The sequence below is a fragment of the Antennarius striatus genome, chromosome 7 (assembly GCF_040054535.1).
Source record: "Antennarius striatus isolate MH-2024 chromosome 7, ASM4005453v1, whole genome shotgun sequence".
NCBI classification, from domain to species: Eukaryota; Metazoa; Chordata; class Actinopteri; order Lophiiformes; family Antennariidae; genus Antennarius; species Antennarius striatus.
The window spans coordinates 15,502,411-15,517,403 of record NC_090782.1 but is presented as its reverse complement, the minus strand read 5'-3'; the positions used below and the strand labels follow the sequence as shown (position 1 = coordinate 15,517,403).

The 14,993-nt window shown below is 39.3% G+C and overlaps 1 protein-coding gene across 1 annotated transcript; it reads left to right on the top strand.

The window, feature by feature from the left end:
* The first annotated feature begins 6,066 nt into the window (after positions 1-6,066).
* zgc:85936 (ankyrin repeat and LEM domain-containing protein 1) lies at positions 6,067-14,490 on the top strand. Its single transcript, XM_068319314.1, has 9 exons — positions 6,067-6,131; positions 6,710-6,862; positions 7,051-7,156; positions 7,280-7,403; positions 8,114-10,498; positions 10,882-11,050; positions 11,466-11,628; positions 12,149-12,281; positions 12,585-14,490. The coding sequence occupies exons 1-9, from the start codon at positions 6,067-6,069 to the stop codon at positions 12,749-12,751; spliced, it is 3,465 nt and encodes a 1,154-aa protein (XP_068175415.1). The 3' UTR covers positions 12,752-14,490.
* Positions 14,491-14,993: the final 503 nt, after the last annotated feature.

The window sequence follows — 14,993 nt, the reverse complement described above, 5'->3', positions numbered from 1 at the left end:
ATGCATCTTGATCTTTGAATAGCTGTCATTAGATATTTTGTTCAAAAAATAAATTATTGTTCACACTTTCTGTATGGAATTTCAGAGCTTTAAAACCCTTGAAATTTTATGTAATATGAAATATTTTAGATACTTGACACTGATGATTGTCCAACATTCTTATGTATCTATGTGCAAAATGCTCATACAATACAATCAATACATTGTCCAGATGTATTCATCTCAGTAAAATAGTTTCTTTTGTCATTTTCTTGCATCTTACTGCCTTTTCACAAAGTAATTTTTTTCATTTATTTTACATGTTGTTAATACTTTCTTGTTTTACATCCTAATACCTGTCCTCCATCTTTCTCAAAAAAGTCAGGTAATTTCTGTATCTCCATTCAAGGCGTTATGCATATTGTCAGTTATGTTCTACAAATTTTAAGTAGTGTGCCAGAAATTTGTTACTGGTGCATATTTTCTGATTTCTTATATATTCTGTTTCATACAAATTCCTTTAACAAATACAAACATATCATGAAGCCAAGACAACACACTGTTATTTGCAGGACTAAACAAACAAAATACTACTTATCAGTGAATTGCGGTGAGGTTCATGGCTGTTGAGGCACTGATCTCATCATAATTAGATTTACAAACATACATAGTTAAAGTCAAGCAACACAGAATCCCTTAAAAACATGCAACACAAAAAAATATAAATTAAAAATATTTACTCTTCTGTGCAACAATAAATAAACTAAAACTAAACTATAAGAACTGCCCCTCCCTCCTCTGCTCAGAGCAGTGAGGGCACAAAGTGCAGACACCGAGGCAAAGAGGAGCCGGTTCCTGTCGTTCACTTCAAAGTGAACGAGCCGTTACTTTCGCGACCGACATCGATTGATTCATCGATTGATTCACCGACTGATTCATCGATTGATTCACCGATTGATTCATGACCATCGATCAGATGGTCATGTTTGTTGCAGCCTGACTGCCGTTCGGGCCACGATGAAGGTCTGCCCGACGGACAGCTCAGCTTCCCAGCAGTGATGTCCGATTTGTTCCGGCGCTCCGACACACACCTCAGACTCGGTGGCCGTTCCCATGTGAAGCACTGCTCCGGAGCTTCAAACATGGAGAAACAACGTGACTGATGACGTTTGGCACACAAGTGCGCCGAAACACTAAGCTCCCCATTCACCAGGTGACACACTGGAGCTATATTCCCCAGGTGAAGCAGCATAGTAGTCAATGGGTGATCTTGAATTGATCACATTAAGCGTTCCGATTGCTGACAGTTTGCGTCGTAATTGACTTTACAATGGATCCAACCAGAAAGAGATCTCAAATCTGGGAACCTTTTGAACAAAGTACATTTTAATTTCTAATAAATTTATTTTCAGGCTCTGTTGCTCACACAGTAGAAAATCATAAACCACACACATGTCATTTTTAATTTACAGGTGAAGTGATTGCTTTGTTCCCTCCACCTGACGTACAGTAACAACACGTCATCAATGATGAGGCATTACCGACCCAGACGTGAGAATGAACCCGGTGGTGCTGCTGTGATGACGTCTTGCAAACCCGACTTTCATCCAACAACATAGATCTTGTTTTTTTTCCAGTGACACTAATACATTAGCTAGATTATGGAAATTTAGTTCATAGAGCAAACATGTTTAAACATTTTAATAGCGACATATAGATAGATAACATTACCTTTTCACTGTCAAGCATACCAACAGAGCTAGCCGAGTTACTGATCAATCCATGGGGAGGCTCGGCTGGCTGGTGCCTCACCTCCAGTTTCTTCTCAGTATTTCAGCGGAAAATGTGAAAATTCAACGATTTTGAGTAAAAATAACCTAAAATTGGTGATGTTGAATACAAAATAACTTTATAATACTCATCATTGGATAAATATAACTATTTACTTTATTTCTTCCATTTTTAATTTTTTCCCCCTCTCATTAAGAAGGGAAAGAACCAAGGCAGCAGTCCGACAGATCAGCAACAACCTCGGCCAGAGCAAACACATTTCCTCGGGCCAGATCGTTGCCCAAAATGAACCAAGTGCCACTTATCGGTAAAACATGGGACCACGGCAAATTTTACGCGTCCCGACACGAGCGGTGAATGCAAGTAGGTCATGTGGAGTGGGCCGTTAAGCTTGCTCATTTTAATTCCCCACACCAACAAATCAGAAAAACATGAAGTTTTATCTGAGAGTGGCAGTATGTCATCCAGCATGAAAGAATGAAACGTGGCAGTGGCCTGCAAAAAAGTCACCGGCACTTTATCAGCTACTTTCCCAGTTAACGAAACAAACCCCCAAGTCACAAACGGTTTAAAACAGGGATCGACGTACACGATTACCCCCGATTTAGGTAAATACTCAGGGTGTTTTTCAGGTGGGGACGAGGTATTGATGAAACCCACACCTGTTGCAGTTTTAGCAGTTTTGTGCTGGCTTTTTCTCTTGGGGTGGAGGCAAAGGGGCTCCTCTTCCTAGTTCAGGAGCCCTGATACAGAGATGCATGGCTTGCACTTCAAGCTGTTTATTCCTATTCTCCACCGAAAAAAACAAACAAAAACTCACCGAACTCACCCAGAACAAAGTGCGACAAGAAGACAGACGAGCCCCTAATTCATGTTACACCCAGTAGTGATGGGAAATCCGGCTCTTTTTAGAGATCTGTTCATGTACTGCTGCTGTGTGCGTAACTGCCGCCCCTCCCCCCTCTGCTCAGCGCAGTGAGACTGAGATCGTTACGTTCACGACCGACTTTGAGAGCCGGCTCTTCGCGACTGGCTCTGCGACCCGTTACATTCGCGACCGACTCTGAGAGCCGGCTCTTCGCGAGGCCCCATCTTCCCCAAGTCCAAAGAAGCCACTAGGAAGAATTGTTGACGTATATAATATAAGGAAAATCAGTTTTTTTTCTACAAGAACAAAATATCAAACAATATGTTGAGCTCACTTCAGGCTGGACTAATCCCAAAATGCCAAATAAAACGATCCTATCTGTAAAAGAATAATAATTAACCTAACAGAAAAACAAATGACAGGATCTAACCTTCTTAACTAAATTAAACAGGAGAAAAGAATCACCAAATAAACCAACAGTCCAACCCTACTTCCATTTTGTATGACTAAGTAGTTCACACAAAACGGCAGGTGGCTGGTTGGAAGATGGAGAGGACGAGAGTCCGCTGCGTGACGCCCTGCTGCCACAGAAGGACTGTCGTCTTCGATCATCGTATACCCGGTAAGGCCTTGCCGCAGCCAATCAAAAGAGCGAACAGGTCCGCTCCCCCAATCATCGTCGGGCGATGGCACAAGCCAATCTGCATATCTGCATACCACAATGAGCATACAAAAAACACAAAAAACAGGGAGCAAGGGAACAAACCCAACAGACGCAACTCTAGTAGTCACAGGAGTTTGCATGTTCTCTCCGTGTCTGCGTGGGTTCTCTCTGGGTTCTCCGCCTTCCTCCCACCTCCAAAAACATGCGCTTCAGGTTGATTGGCCGCTCCCAAATGAACTGTAAGTATGTATCAGTGACGTGCGGTGAGGTTCATGGCTGGTGAGACACTGATCTCATCATAATTAGATTAACAAACATATGAACCTACAGTGTAGCTTATACACCATTTAATAATCAACAGTGAGTGGGTTATTTTTTGAAGTCTCAGAGTGGAATTGTTAGAATTATATACACGTACAAACTAACACACAAATGAGCACATTTGATTAAAAAAAAAAATTGTTATGTTGTTACCTACATTTTTGTTTCTATGTTACATTTACTTATATATGAAGTCCATGCGCCGCTCCTTCTGAACAAAAGCAGCGAAAAAAATTATATAGTAAGGCAAGGCTAGCGGAAAACAAATGAATTGGCTGTACAGGCAAACCTCGGTTTCCGACTACAATTCGTTTCGGAAGGCTGTTCGAATACCAATTTGTTCGAATTCCAAATACATATTTCCCATTACAAATATTGCAAATGGTCTTAATCCGTTCCAAGACACTAGAAAACCACATTTTTTCAACATAATATCCATCCATTTTCTGCCGTTGTATCCACGTACCATGCTATTTCATAATGTTATTTATATATGAAATTGTATTGTAATGAAACATATCAAAGAAAGGTAAAAGAAACAAACACAAGAAAGAAAGAAGTTTACGGGACCATAACTCGTACCATAGGCAATGGAACGCAAATTAAGTGAAAAATTATTGAATACAGTAAACTAAAATAAAAAGCACATTACAATTAAAGTATAAGAACAATAAAGATAAGAATTTTTACCTTTGTGGTGGTGAGCAGTTGTGTTAAGTACGATCCTGTGACACTCTTACTTTGGGACTCCCTGTTGTACCCGGAAGTGGTCACATGTAAATATAATACCTTTGTTCTATTGAGTGCGACATGTGTAATATGCCTGTGTTCAATTGAGTGTTCAGGTGAGCGTAGCGGGCTCCGGTTCAATAAGGAAGAGAAAAACTTATTTCGTTCTGCTTATCATTCACCACGCAGATTCCGGATGAGCAAGTCTGGTATCGTAACAATTTGGCATACGTGAATGTTGGAGAGGGAGAGGAGGAGGAGGATGGATGTTACTGCGTTTGTTTCGCGTTCGACTTCCAATTTTTTTTGGACTTCTAAGACAAAAAAATTCCAAATTTTGTTCGATGTCTAAAGCGTTCGAAAACCAAGGTTTGCTTGTAGTTTGCCGTCACTTCTTCTATGGCCGAGGAAGACTCCTTGGCCGAATCCGTGGGATCACCAGTGCCCCCTACCAATGAGGCACGATATCATCGTGCCTCGCGTAATGCCTTGTCACAGCGGTTTCAGGACTGCTCAATTCAAGAAAGACGTTATACATACTCATGTAGTTGTTGACAAAAAGCACTGTACATTATACACATTAGCTAAATTGTGGAAATTTAGTTCATAGAGCAAACGTGTTTGAACATTTTAATAACGACATATAGAGAGATAGCATTACGGTCTCGCTGTATAGCTACCAGCACAGCTATCTGAGCTATTGCCCAATCCATGGTGAGGCTCGGCTGGCTGGGGCCTCACCGCAGGTCTCTGCTCAGTATTCAGCGTTAAATGTGAAAATTCAGCAATTTTGAGTAAAAATAACCTAAAATTGATGATGTTGAATATAAAATAACTTTATATTACTCATCATTGGATAAATATAACCATTTAATTTATTTCTTCCATTTTTTTTCTCTCTGCCTCCCCTGACCGCACGTCACTGCTACTTACTGATTATAAAGTGTTGTGCTCCGAGTGTCCGCAGCATGTTGCTGGTAAATCAGATGGGATAAACTTCAGCAATCCCGTGTCCCGCAAAAACAGAAAATGAATGAACGAACATACTGTAGAGCAATTGAAATAAAGCGCATAAAATTCTGTAATTTAAATAATACGTGGTTTTAAATTCTTTTAGCAAAGTGAGGTTATGTTTAATATGTAAAAGAGGTTATTCATATCAGTGGTTCTCCGTGAAACAACCATACCAGTGGAGTTGCCGCTATCCTAAACTAAATAAAACACAATACATTTCAGTTGCGTGACGTGTCGAGTTCAGCCTGTCGGCGTGTGTACTTGTGTCTCCCTTGAACTGATCTCTCACCTGATTGGACACAACTAACGTATCGTCTAATCACAGATAAGTGTAGGTGGGACTTCCGCCTTCTGCCAGCAAAAAGAGGATTTAGTGCTTGGAGGGAAATTCAATCGAAATAGTCATGCTCGTACTCGTAAACTAGGAAAACACAGACAAACAACTCATGTTTATAGTTTTTCATCAAGTATTCAAGGGATAACGACAAGGCCATTACTTATTGTTGACTATCCGTATATAAAAAGTAGTTTGATATGTGTTTTCGCCCGGTCGCCTGCTGGATGTAGTCACTTTCGCTATTAGCCTAGCTAGTTAGTTTTGATGAATAGATAAACATTTTTTTACTACAGTATGCGGGTTTTGGCTACTGGCTAATTCATTAGATGTCAATAGCTAATCTATTAACTGAAGCTCCCGATCATGGCTCGAAAGACGACGAACCTCGAAAGTGAACTGTGTAAAGCTATCAACGATGGGGATCCCCGGTGAGGCTGAGACCGTGTTTACTCCGATTTGTCCGGACGTGCCCTATTAGCTCTGGCTAACATTTCTGTAGGTCGCTAAAACATTGAATAATATCAACTTATCCAAATCCTTCTCTTCATGTAGTTGTGTAACTAAGTTCAGTGTGGTTGGTTGATTTAAAGCCAAGATAAACAAATTAGCTTAAAAATGGCTATTTTTCTGACCTGGCTTATTTGTTTAGAGAATGATGAGAGAATGCATTTATACTGATGGTCAAAGTTAATGTGTCTAAAACACAAGAATAATTGATATTGCAACAAGTCAGAATCACCGCAGTCAGTAATTGTCAAAAACAGAGTTTTTGCTGCTTATTTTTCATGAATTCTATGTGTGTTTATGTGTGGGCAGTCAGAGCAGAACCTTTACAATATTTCAGCAAAAACAAAACATTTACCTAAATCTTGATTTTCAAAATATTACTGAAACTGATTATGCTTTTTGTGGACATTTCATTCTGTAGGATTTTATATGGCAACATAATATTCTATTCAACATAATTACATTCTAAGATAGTGTAGATGTCCCTCTTTCTTGACAGATCTGTGCAGCTGCTTCTTTTGCAAGGTGCATGCCCTGACCTGGTGGGTAATAAGGGGGTGGGTGCAATACACTTAGCTGCTGGCAAAGAAACGGAGAAGAACACACGTTGTTTGAGGATGTTGCTACAACATGGAGCGGACCCTAATGTCAAGTATGATTTTAAAACAAAACTCACATATCTATAGAATCTGTTTACATAGCTTGAAATTACTTGAAATTACACTGAAAAAAAAAAAGGATTTGGTTCAGATATGCAGCGTGAAATTCATCATGTACAATTATAGATTACTGTTTTCTTCTCTGTAATATAAATGTTGAGTTTTCTTGTATTCCTCCCAGGACAGCAGAGGGCCTGACCCCTCTTCATGTTGCTGCATTATGGGGATGTTATCAAAATTTGAAGCTGCTCCTGATGAATGGGGGGAACCCAAACAGTAAAGATAATGTATGACTTGTGGGAGGTGCATGAATTATGCACTGTAACAAAACATTTACAAATCTATGGTTGGGGTTTTTTAAAAGTTTTTTTCCCCTTTTTTTTCACTTTTCCTTGTCTCAATTTATACAGGAAGGGTATTCACCAAGGGAGCTTGCAGAGCAACAGGAGAATCGAAAATGTGCCCAGGTTCTCCAGGAATATCAGTGCAGCACAGTGGACACAGAGGAGGATGAGTTACCTCAATTCCAGTACTGTAAGAAATTCATTATGAAAACGTTGGGATGTAGCTTAAAAATAAATTTAAATTTAAACTCTTTGAAGGCACAAATTTTCTAGGATGTGTTATTTATACTGGGAAACATGGGGAAATCACTATTTTTTACAATATATGCTTATTTTATATTAATATTTCTTTATCCAGACAAGAATTAACATTTTTCTTGGCTGAGATAATTACCATATATAACAACAATAATAAAACAGTTATAGTGATTCAATACTAATCTCAATTATTAGCCTTCTTAAATCCCTTGACTTTCAAAAAACAGGCGAGATTGTTTATCTCGTAACATTACAATATGGAGATTTGAACAGTATTCCTTTTTAGACATTACATCTTAAAAAGGAGAATCAGACCCTGTTTGGCTAAGCTGGTAAAGCATGCACCCATCTTCTCTACCAGCCATAGCTGTTTGCTACTTGTCCTTCCCCTGTTCTCTCATCAATTTCCTGCCTTTATTTTGACCGTTTCTATCCCCCGTCAAAGGCAAAATGCCCCAAAAACAATCATGGAATGGAGGTACTTCAATGTGTCTATTTTTCTGTGCAAACTGAAACACATTAGATTTTTTGCCAAACTGTCTTGTGGAATAAAATAGAACTAAAGTTCTTGTTCTTGGCGACTTGGTGTAATTTTCCAGTTTCCAGGAACTCAAGTAATATATGTCTTTTTATTGTCCGCAGCTGTCTATTCAGACCAAACAGAAACATCCAGCTATCCTGAGTTGGAGTACAGCCTCACATCACACTCCTCTATGATAAGTGACTTTAATGATGCCCCACTGTCCAGTACAAGACGATCATCATTTTTCAACATGTCTAACATTAAAGGAAGGCTAAATTGCAGAACACTATCATATAACAGACTTTCTGATATGGACACCAAGAGAGATTACTGGAACAATTCCACCTCACGATGGACATCTGAAGGTCCCTCCATACTGTCCAGCACTCGCTTGTCTGCACTGGGACCTGCAGTTGAAATGCCAACTCTTAAGGAGAATGATTTATGTACTTATGATGTGTTAACATCAAAAACAAATGAACATTGTGCTGCAGCTGACAGTAGAATCTCCACCTCCACAAGAGAAACTCCAGCAGTTCCCCTCAGGCCAATCAGCCGCAAGAGTGTGAGCTTTTTGGATGTAGATGAATACTTCCCTGTTTTCAGTCCTGAATCTCACAAGCAGGAGCCTGCTGTCGATAACAGCCAGGGCATGAGCAAGCTTCCTTTTGAACTCTCGCAGTACTCTGGCTTCCTGGACTCAGAACGCATGGCCACAGTTCTACACAAGCAAGGCATAGATGTCACATCACCAGATCATGTTTATGTTTTTTGCAGGGACAGCAGCGAGAGCACAGAGGACATGGAGAAAACAGTCATCAGTCCCTGTGCTTTGGAAGACAGTGATGATGAGCAAGATAGTAAACATGAAACAGAGGCTCAGGTTAAAACAGCAGAACAGCCAGCCTGCTCTAGCAGTAGCAGTGGAACTGGTGCTAGTAATTACAGTAGCTGTGAGAGTGACCATTACACCAGTGCTCTGGATGCTTCTGTACACCCCAGACATCTTTTACGTCCTGCGGAGGAAGTGGTTTCTGCTGAGGTTGACTCTGATGAACAGACTCGTATTACTTCAGACTCTGATTCTATTCAAACAGAAAATTCAAAACCTGAAACTACAGAGCATTTCGCAGTTATATTTGATAAATTGCAAAAGATAAAACATCGAAACAATGATGCCTGTGAGGCTTCTAATGGTCCTGTTATGTTCACGTCAGCTGATGGCGGTGTTGATCAGCCATCAAATGACAGAATTGAAGGATTAAATGACTTTCCGTTCCCATTAAGCCCTTTTGTCACGGGTAGGACACCGTCGAGGTTGAGTCGCTGTTCTATGAGAACAAGCAGGACCCCTGAGAGTCTCTTCTACACATCTTCACTGTTTGAAGAAACCCTCCCCGCACCAGTTCGAAAAGGCCGCCACACACCCAGGTCTCAGGGCAATGAAGACCTGTACAGTTCGCCACGTGTACCTTGTTACACATCATCTTACTCGGGGAGTAGCACAGGAAGAGATGAATTTCCTACTGGTTGCTGTGATACACAGTACAGCACCCTTACAGCTGGTTCAAGTGTTAGCAACAGCCAAGCTGATACTCTTATCCTCACTAAGAGCGCTTCTGATTCGGTTGCTGAATCCCAGACTTTGTCAGACACAGTAATACTGGAGAAAAACCAGGAATCTTTAGACGACGCCTATGAAAGGAACCTGGCGGAAATTATTCTTGCCATGAAAGGCCATGATCTTGCTGAAACCAGGGATTTTTTGACTGATGATATGACAAGTACAGATGAGGCAATCATAGAGAGAAATGTAATTGATGCCCGTAATAAGGACAAAATGGAAAGTCAAAAACCTGATGTCTGGATCACTGAGGACTGTAGCTCTCAGTTGGATTCTGTGTCGTCGTCATCGTCGTCATCCAGCTATTTTTCCCCAAGGAGGTCTAGGGAAGACTCAGATCTTCCTTGTACTCCAGGAACCGGATGTACCCCCAGGTACAGTATGAGTCGACTGTCGAGTTGCCGGAGGCCACAGCACCTTGCTAACCTCTCCTACACCCCTGGAGGACGTCCACACATTCAGGATCTGGATGAGCCAGTAGAGTACCTCTACACGGATACGGAGCAGGGCCACAAGCTGATTGAGACCCACATCCCACCCACAGCAAACACCTCACTCAGCTCTAGTATGAGCACTAGCAGCAGTGACGATACCATCCTTTATGACTGGAGATCCATGAAGACTGACGCGATGAAAAACAGAGGAAAGGAGAACCAGAAATACTCATTGAAGGAAGAAAATGAAGAGGAAAGGTTGTTTCCAGAGACCAAAGGGTTGACTGACAAGGAGCTAAGGTTGAGGTTGGTAGAACTTGGTGAGAGCCCGGGTCCAATCAGCAGCCGCACCAGGCCAACCTACATGCGAAGGCTGTGCCGCTTGTTGAAGGAGTCAAACTTACAGTCGCCACATAACCAGAAGCAGTTAGAAAAGCCACAAACAGGTAAGATGCTATTTATTTAATTGTTTTTAAATACTCTATACTTGATTTCAGCTATGATTATGTGATGATAGTATTTCTTGTACTTCAAGATTTTAGTATTTGAGACTTCTCTCCTGTGAAGTCATAAAATGTTTGTAGATGTTAGCCAATGTTAAAATACCTCTAAAATTGAAACACTCCACCCCTGTTTGAGAGATTCAAATTAGTATCATTTAGTGGATGGATTAGGTTGGAACCAGTAAATACAAGATGTATATTAAGGTGTATTTAAAATTAAATTTAAATTAATATTAGGTATACACCTTAATAGATCATAATTTACTTTGTCATTGTCACTGAAACAGAAATTACATTTACTGTTTTTATCTATTTTATTTTTATAGATTTAGGCTTTAGTCCAGAATTGTGTCTGTCTCTTAAGACCTTCAAGCTGCCTGATTGCCACGGCGACGAACAAGCATTGTGCCAGCAGTTTGATCAACCAGATCAGAACCGAAAGTGGAGGGAGGGCCTCATTAAGTCCAGCTTCAACTATCTGCTGCTGGATCCAAGGTTCGGCTTCTCCAGTGACTTTTCTATACTTTATACTGCACAATGGTGCAAGAGATGCACACCATCACTTTACAACACCTATATTTAAACAGATGCTTTTATTTGTTTTTATATCACATAAAATATATGTAGCTTATTACGGTTGTTATAAAATAAATATTACCATGATGATTGAAAAGTTACTGAAAAATCTGGAAAAACTGTTGCTAAACATGTAAGGCAAGAGCCATACACTAAACTAATTTTATTTCAGGTTTTTTTTTAATCTAGGAGGACCATTATATTACTAACTAAACATGATTGATGTTCAGTTTCTTTTATATTTATAGAAAGCCACGCTTTTGTAATACAGATAAGTGACTTTCATCCTCATCTGGACCTCTTTTTGTATTTGTTTTTCTTTCCGGTCTGCCAGGGTGACAAAAAACCTCCCATTCCGCAGTCACACCTTGACTCAACAAGAGTGTTTCCAGACATTTATCCACTCTATATTTTATGTGGGCAAAGGAAAACGCTCCCGCCCCTACAGCCACCTGTATGAAGCTTTAGAGTACTACACAGGAGACAAGACTGCCAAGGTAAGGCAATGCTTCATAATCTGTTTTCATTTCTTGCGTTTAAATGTCCAGTGCGTAAGATATGGTGGCATTGATTAGATAAGTTGCAGACTCCATTTTTCCATCCATTTTCTTGAAGACAAGAAAATCATAATTGCCTGGTTTTCATCAGTTTTTCCACTTTGTGGGCTACGGGTAACGCTGGAGTCTTTCTGAGCTGGCTATGGGCGAGAGGGGGGGTATGCCCTGAACATATCTCCCCGCACCAGAGAACCCACATAGACACAAAGGAGAACTTACAGACCCCGCACAGAGAGGAATCAAACCTGGAACCTTCTGGCTTTGAGGCAACAGTAATACCCACTGTGCCAGCCACATTGGAACACAAAAAAATGTAATTGGGCAGAAACATCTTTAAAGTCAAAGGCTTCTTTAGTAACATGGCAGTGAAACATGATGATGGCGAAGAATCCTAAAACCTGATGGTTTTTAAATAAATGAAATGTAAAATATGTATCGGTCATCTTTTTATGTTGGACAGAAATTGTGTCCCAAAGTGCAGCACATCCTCCAGGTGTGGATGGCCGAGCAGGGCGTCATCTCTCTGCATTGTTTCCAGAATGTCATTCCTGTGGAGGCTTATACAAGAGAGGCCTGCATGGTGGAGGCAATTGGTGAGTATGAGTGATATTTAGTGGCATGTGTTGATATATTGATATATGCAATTTCCTCCGGGATTAATAAAGTATCTATCTATCTATCTATCTATCTATATTTAATCAGTAAATGCAACTCAGTTTGTTGTTTGCAGTTGCTAAAAATGAGAAGAAATCAAAGTGAGCCAGCCCAAAACATTGTAAATACAATTTGAAATGTTATTTAGCGTTACAGTACATTAAAAAGAAATAAAAGCAACGATCTCACAGAGGATTGACCCTTGAATGTCTGTAATGTACTTAATGCTCCAACTGCCTCAGGGTTGAAGATGCTGACCAATCAGAAGAGAGGGGATTTTTATGGCATAGTTTCCAACTGGCAGTTAAAGAAGAAAAGGGAGCTAGGTGTCCACCTGCTCTACCGGGCCATGCAGATCTTCTTGGCTGAGGGTGAAAGGCAACTCAGACCTGCAGACATCAGACAATAGGGACACCTACTGGAGGGGGTATGAAAACCACTGAAGTTCCACTTCTCGAAAGGTGCAGTGCCTCTAGATATGGTTACAAAGCCATCTTTAACAGTTTTTTTCTCATGTTTGATGGGTTTTAAACATCAAGATTTTCTCAGCCATTACTCGGCATTTAATTTACTCTCTGGTCCTAAATCATATCTCCATCATTTAAAATGAGGGATGGAGATGTGATACCAAATTTGATTTGGAGTAAAAAATTAAGCTGTATGGGGTTTCTTTTAAATTTCTTTTTCTATTAATGCTTTGAATCTGTGAACCATTTGCTTATTACATTGACTTTAATAATCTGCCCAAATACGACAAAAATCATGGTGGAATCAAAACTGTGAGACTGAAGGTCTTTTAGAAGCAGAAGTTTTCCAAAAATATTCAAAACACCATTGTTTTAACTGCTGTAGCACCTTTTGCTTAAGGATTGTCCCATACTGTATTGTACACCATAAGCTACCTGTTGTCACATTTTAACATTATCAAAATTATTTGCTTAGGCAAGTATAATTTTTCCATTAGTCCCTGAGGGAGGGAAGTTTGCTGATCAAAGAGCTGGAAGGTTTGATGGAAACACATTTTTATTATTCACTTTCATTTACTATGTACAGTACATATTTTTTTCTTATTGCTGTGTTTTTTTTTGCAACTGGCTGTGCTGGGTCAAAGCAAATTTCTAGACCTCTGACTAAACTGGTGTAATTTCTTTCCCTTCTCTGTGTACAGTACAAAAAACCCCACTCAATCCTTAGGGGCTAGCATTCAGCTGAAGATGCTTTCCTCTCTTCTGTCCTCGATTGTTAATCACAGGACTGCTTTACTGTCTGTACTTAGAACACTGGGATGCAGCTGTTTCACCTTCATGTTTGTAAAATCAATTAAATTCTGTCAGCCTGAAGAACCTAATTTGGAGAGAAGTTTTCTTGAAAATTTATCTAACATTGTCATCATTGTTTTTGCATAAATGTCCGTGACAAGGAGCTTTAAGTTTCTCTACCAATAAAATAATTTCTTAGTTTTCAAAATGCTGCACATTTGGATTTCACAGAAAATGCATTATTGTGAACTACTGAAAAGGTATTGTGGATTTTAAAGATGGATTTTTTCATTTTAGTTATCACGAGGTTGAAAACAAAAGGAAAGTATGTGATCACTGTATTGGGATGTATAACATTAGATCTGTTGTTCTTTTGTTTAAACATGTTTTCATCTGAAGAGAACCTTCTGTGTCTTATATTTTTTTGTCAAAATAAATTCCTGTTGTGATGTGTTTTCTACCAGTTAAATTAACTGCATTTCTCTGGTAATATTTTGTGCATACATGCAATTATGTTTTCATTATTAGCTACTGCTTCCTATAGTTTTTGCGACTTTATTTTGCTAGAAGCTAAATGTAAAATACAAATGAACTCAGTCTTATGACTCAGTAGTCCCTTTTCCTGTGCTCGTCCTTCTCCCCCTGGTGGGCAAATGTGGTAATTAGTTTTGTACTTACTGTCTTTATGTAACTGTTCATCTAGCAGACCTCTTTTAAAGTCTCCATTTAATTTTCACTACAATCCAGTTGCACCAGTACTGTTGTTGGTATTTAATCTGCAGGTCAGTGATAAAAATACAGAATCCATGCTGTTCAATTCTTTTGTCTACATACTATGCAGGTACTGTCCAGACAAGATGGTACAAAAGCATGCAGAAATATAGAACTATCCTGACGTGTGTCTATATATTCCATGTAATTACCCTCCAAGTGTCATTTATGCAAAAATATCAAGTTGTTGGAACATTAAAATTTATTAATGCAAACAAAAAAAGACCTCTTTTGTAGGCAATTGTACATTACACGTGTACATTACATGACTTTTTTTCAATGTAGTTATTCAGAATTACATAACATTTCATAATTTCTATTTATAGAAAATATTGCCGTTATAATGTATGCACACAATAAAAGTTCATATAAATTCCATTACCAAATCATACATAAATCAATGGAAATAGCATTTGAAAAATATTTAAAAATTTTAGTGAGTTTCTAGCAGGATTGCGATGAGTTAGTAATGGAAGGGGGTCACTAATCTATGACAATACCCAAATGAAACAAAAATATCCCTAATAGATCTCTATACTGATCTAACTTGTATATCTTCACAGAATGTTAAAGGACATGGGTTACATGTGTTTAATTTAAAATGACATCTTGCTAAAGAAT

What these genes read in the sequence shown, in the direction of transcription:
- zgc:85936 (XM_068319314.1), top strand. Translation starts at nt 6,067, where the DNA reads ATGGCTCGAAAGACGACGAACCTCGAAAGTGAACTGTGTAAAGCTATC. An exon ending in ACCCAAACAGTAAAGATAAT is followed by an intron (nt 7,157 to 7,279) that starts GTATGACTTGTG and finishes CAATTTATACAG; the next exon opens with GAAGGGTATTCACCAAGGGA. An exon ending in GTTAGAAAAGCCACAAACAG is followed by an intron (nt 10,499 to 10,881) that starts GTAAGATGCTAT and finishes TTATTTTTATAG; the next exon opens with ATTTAGGCTTTAGTCCAGAA.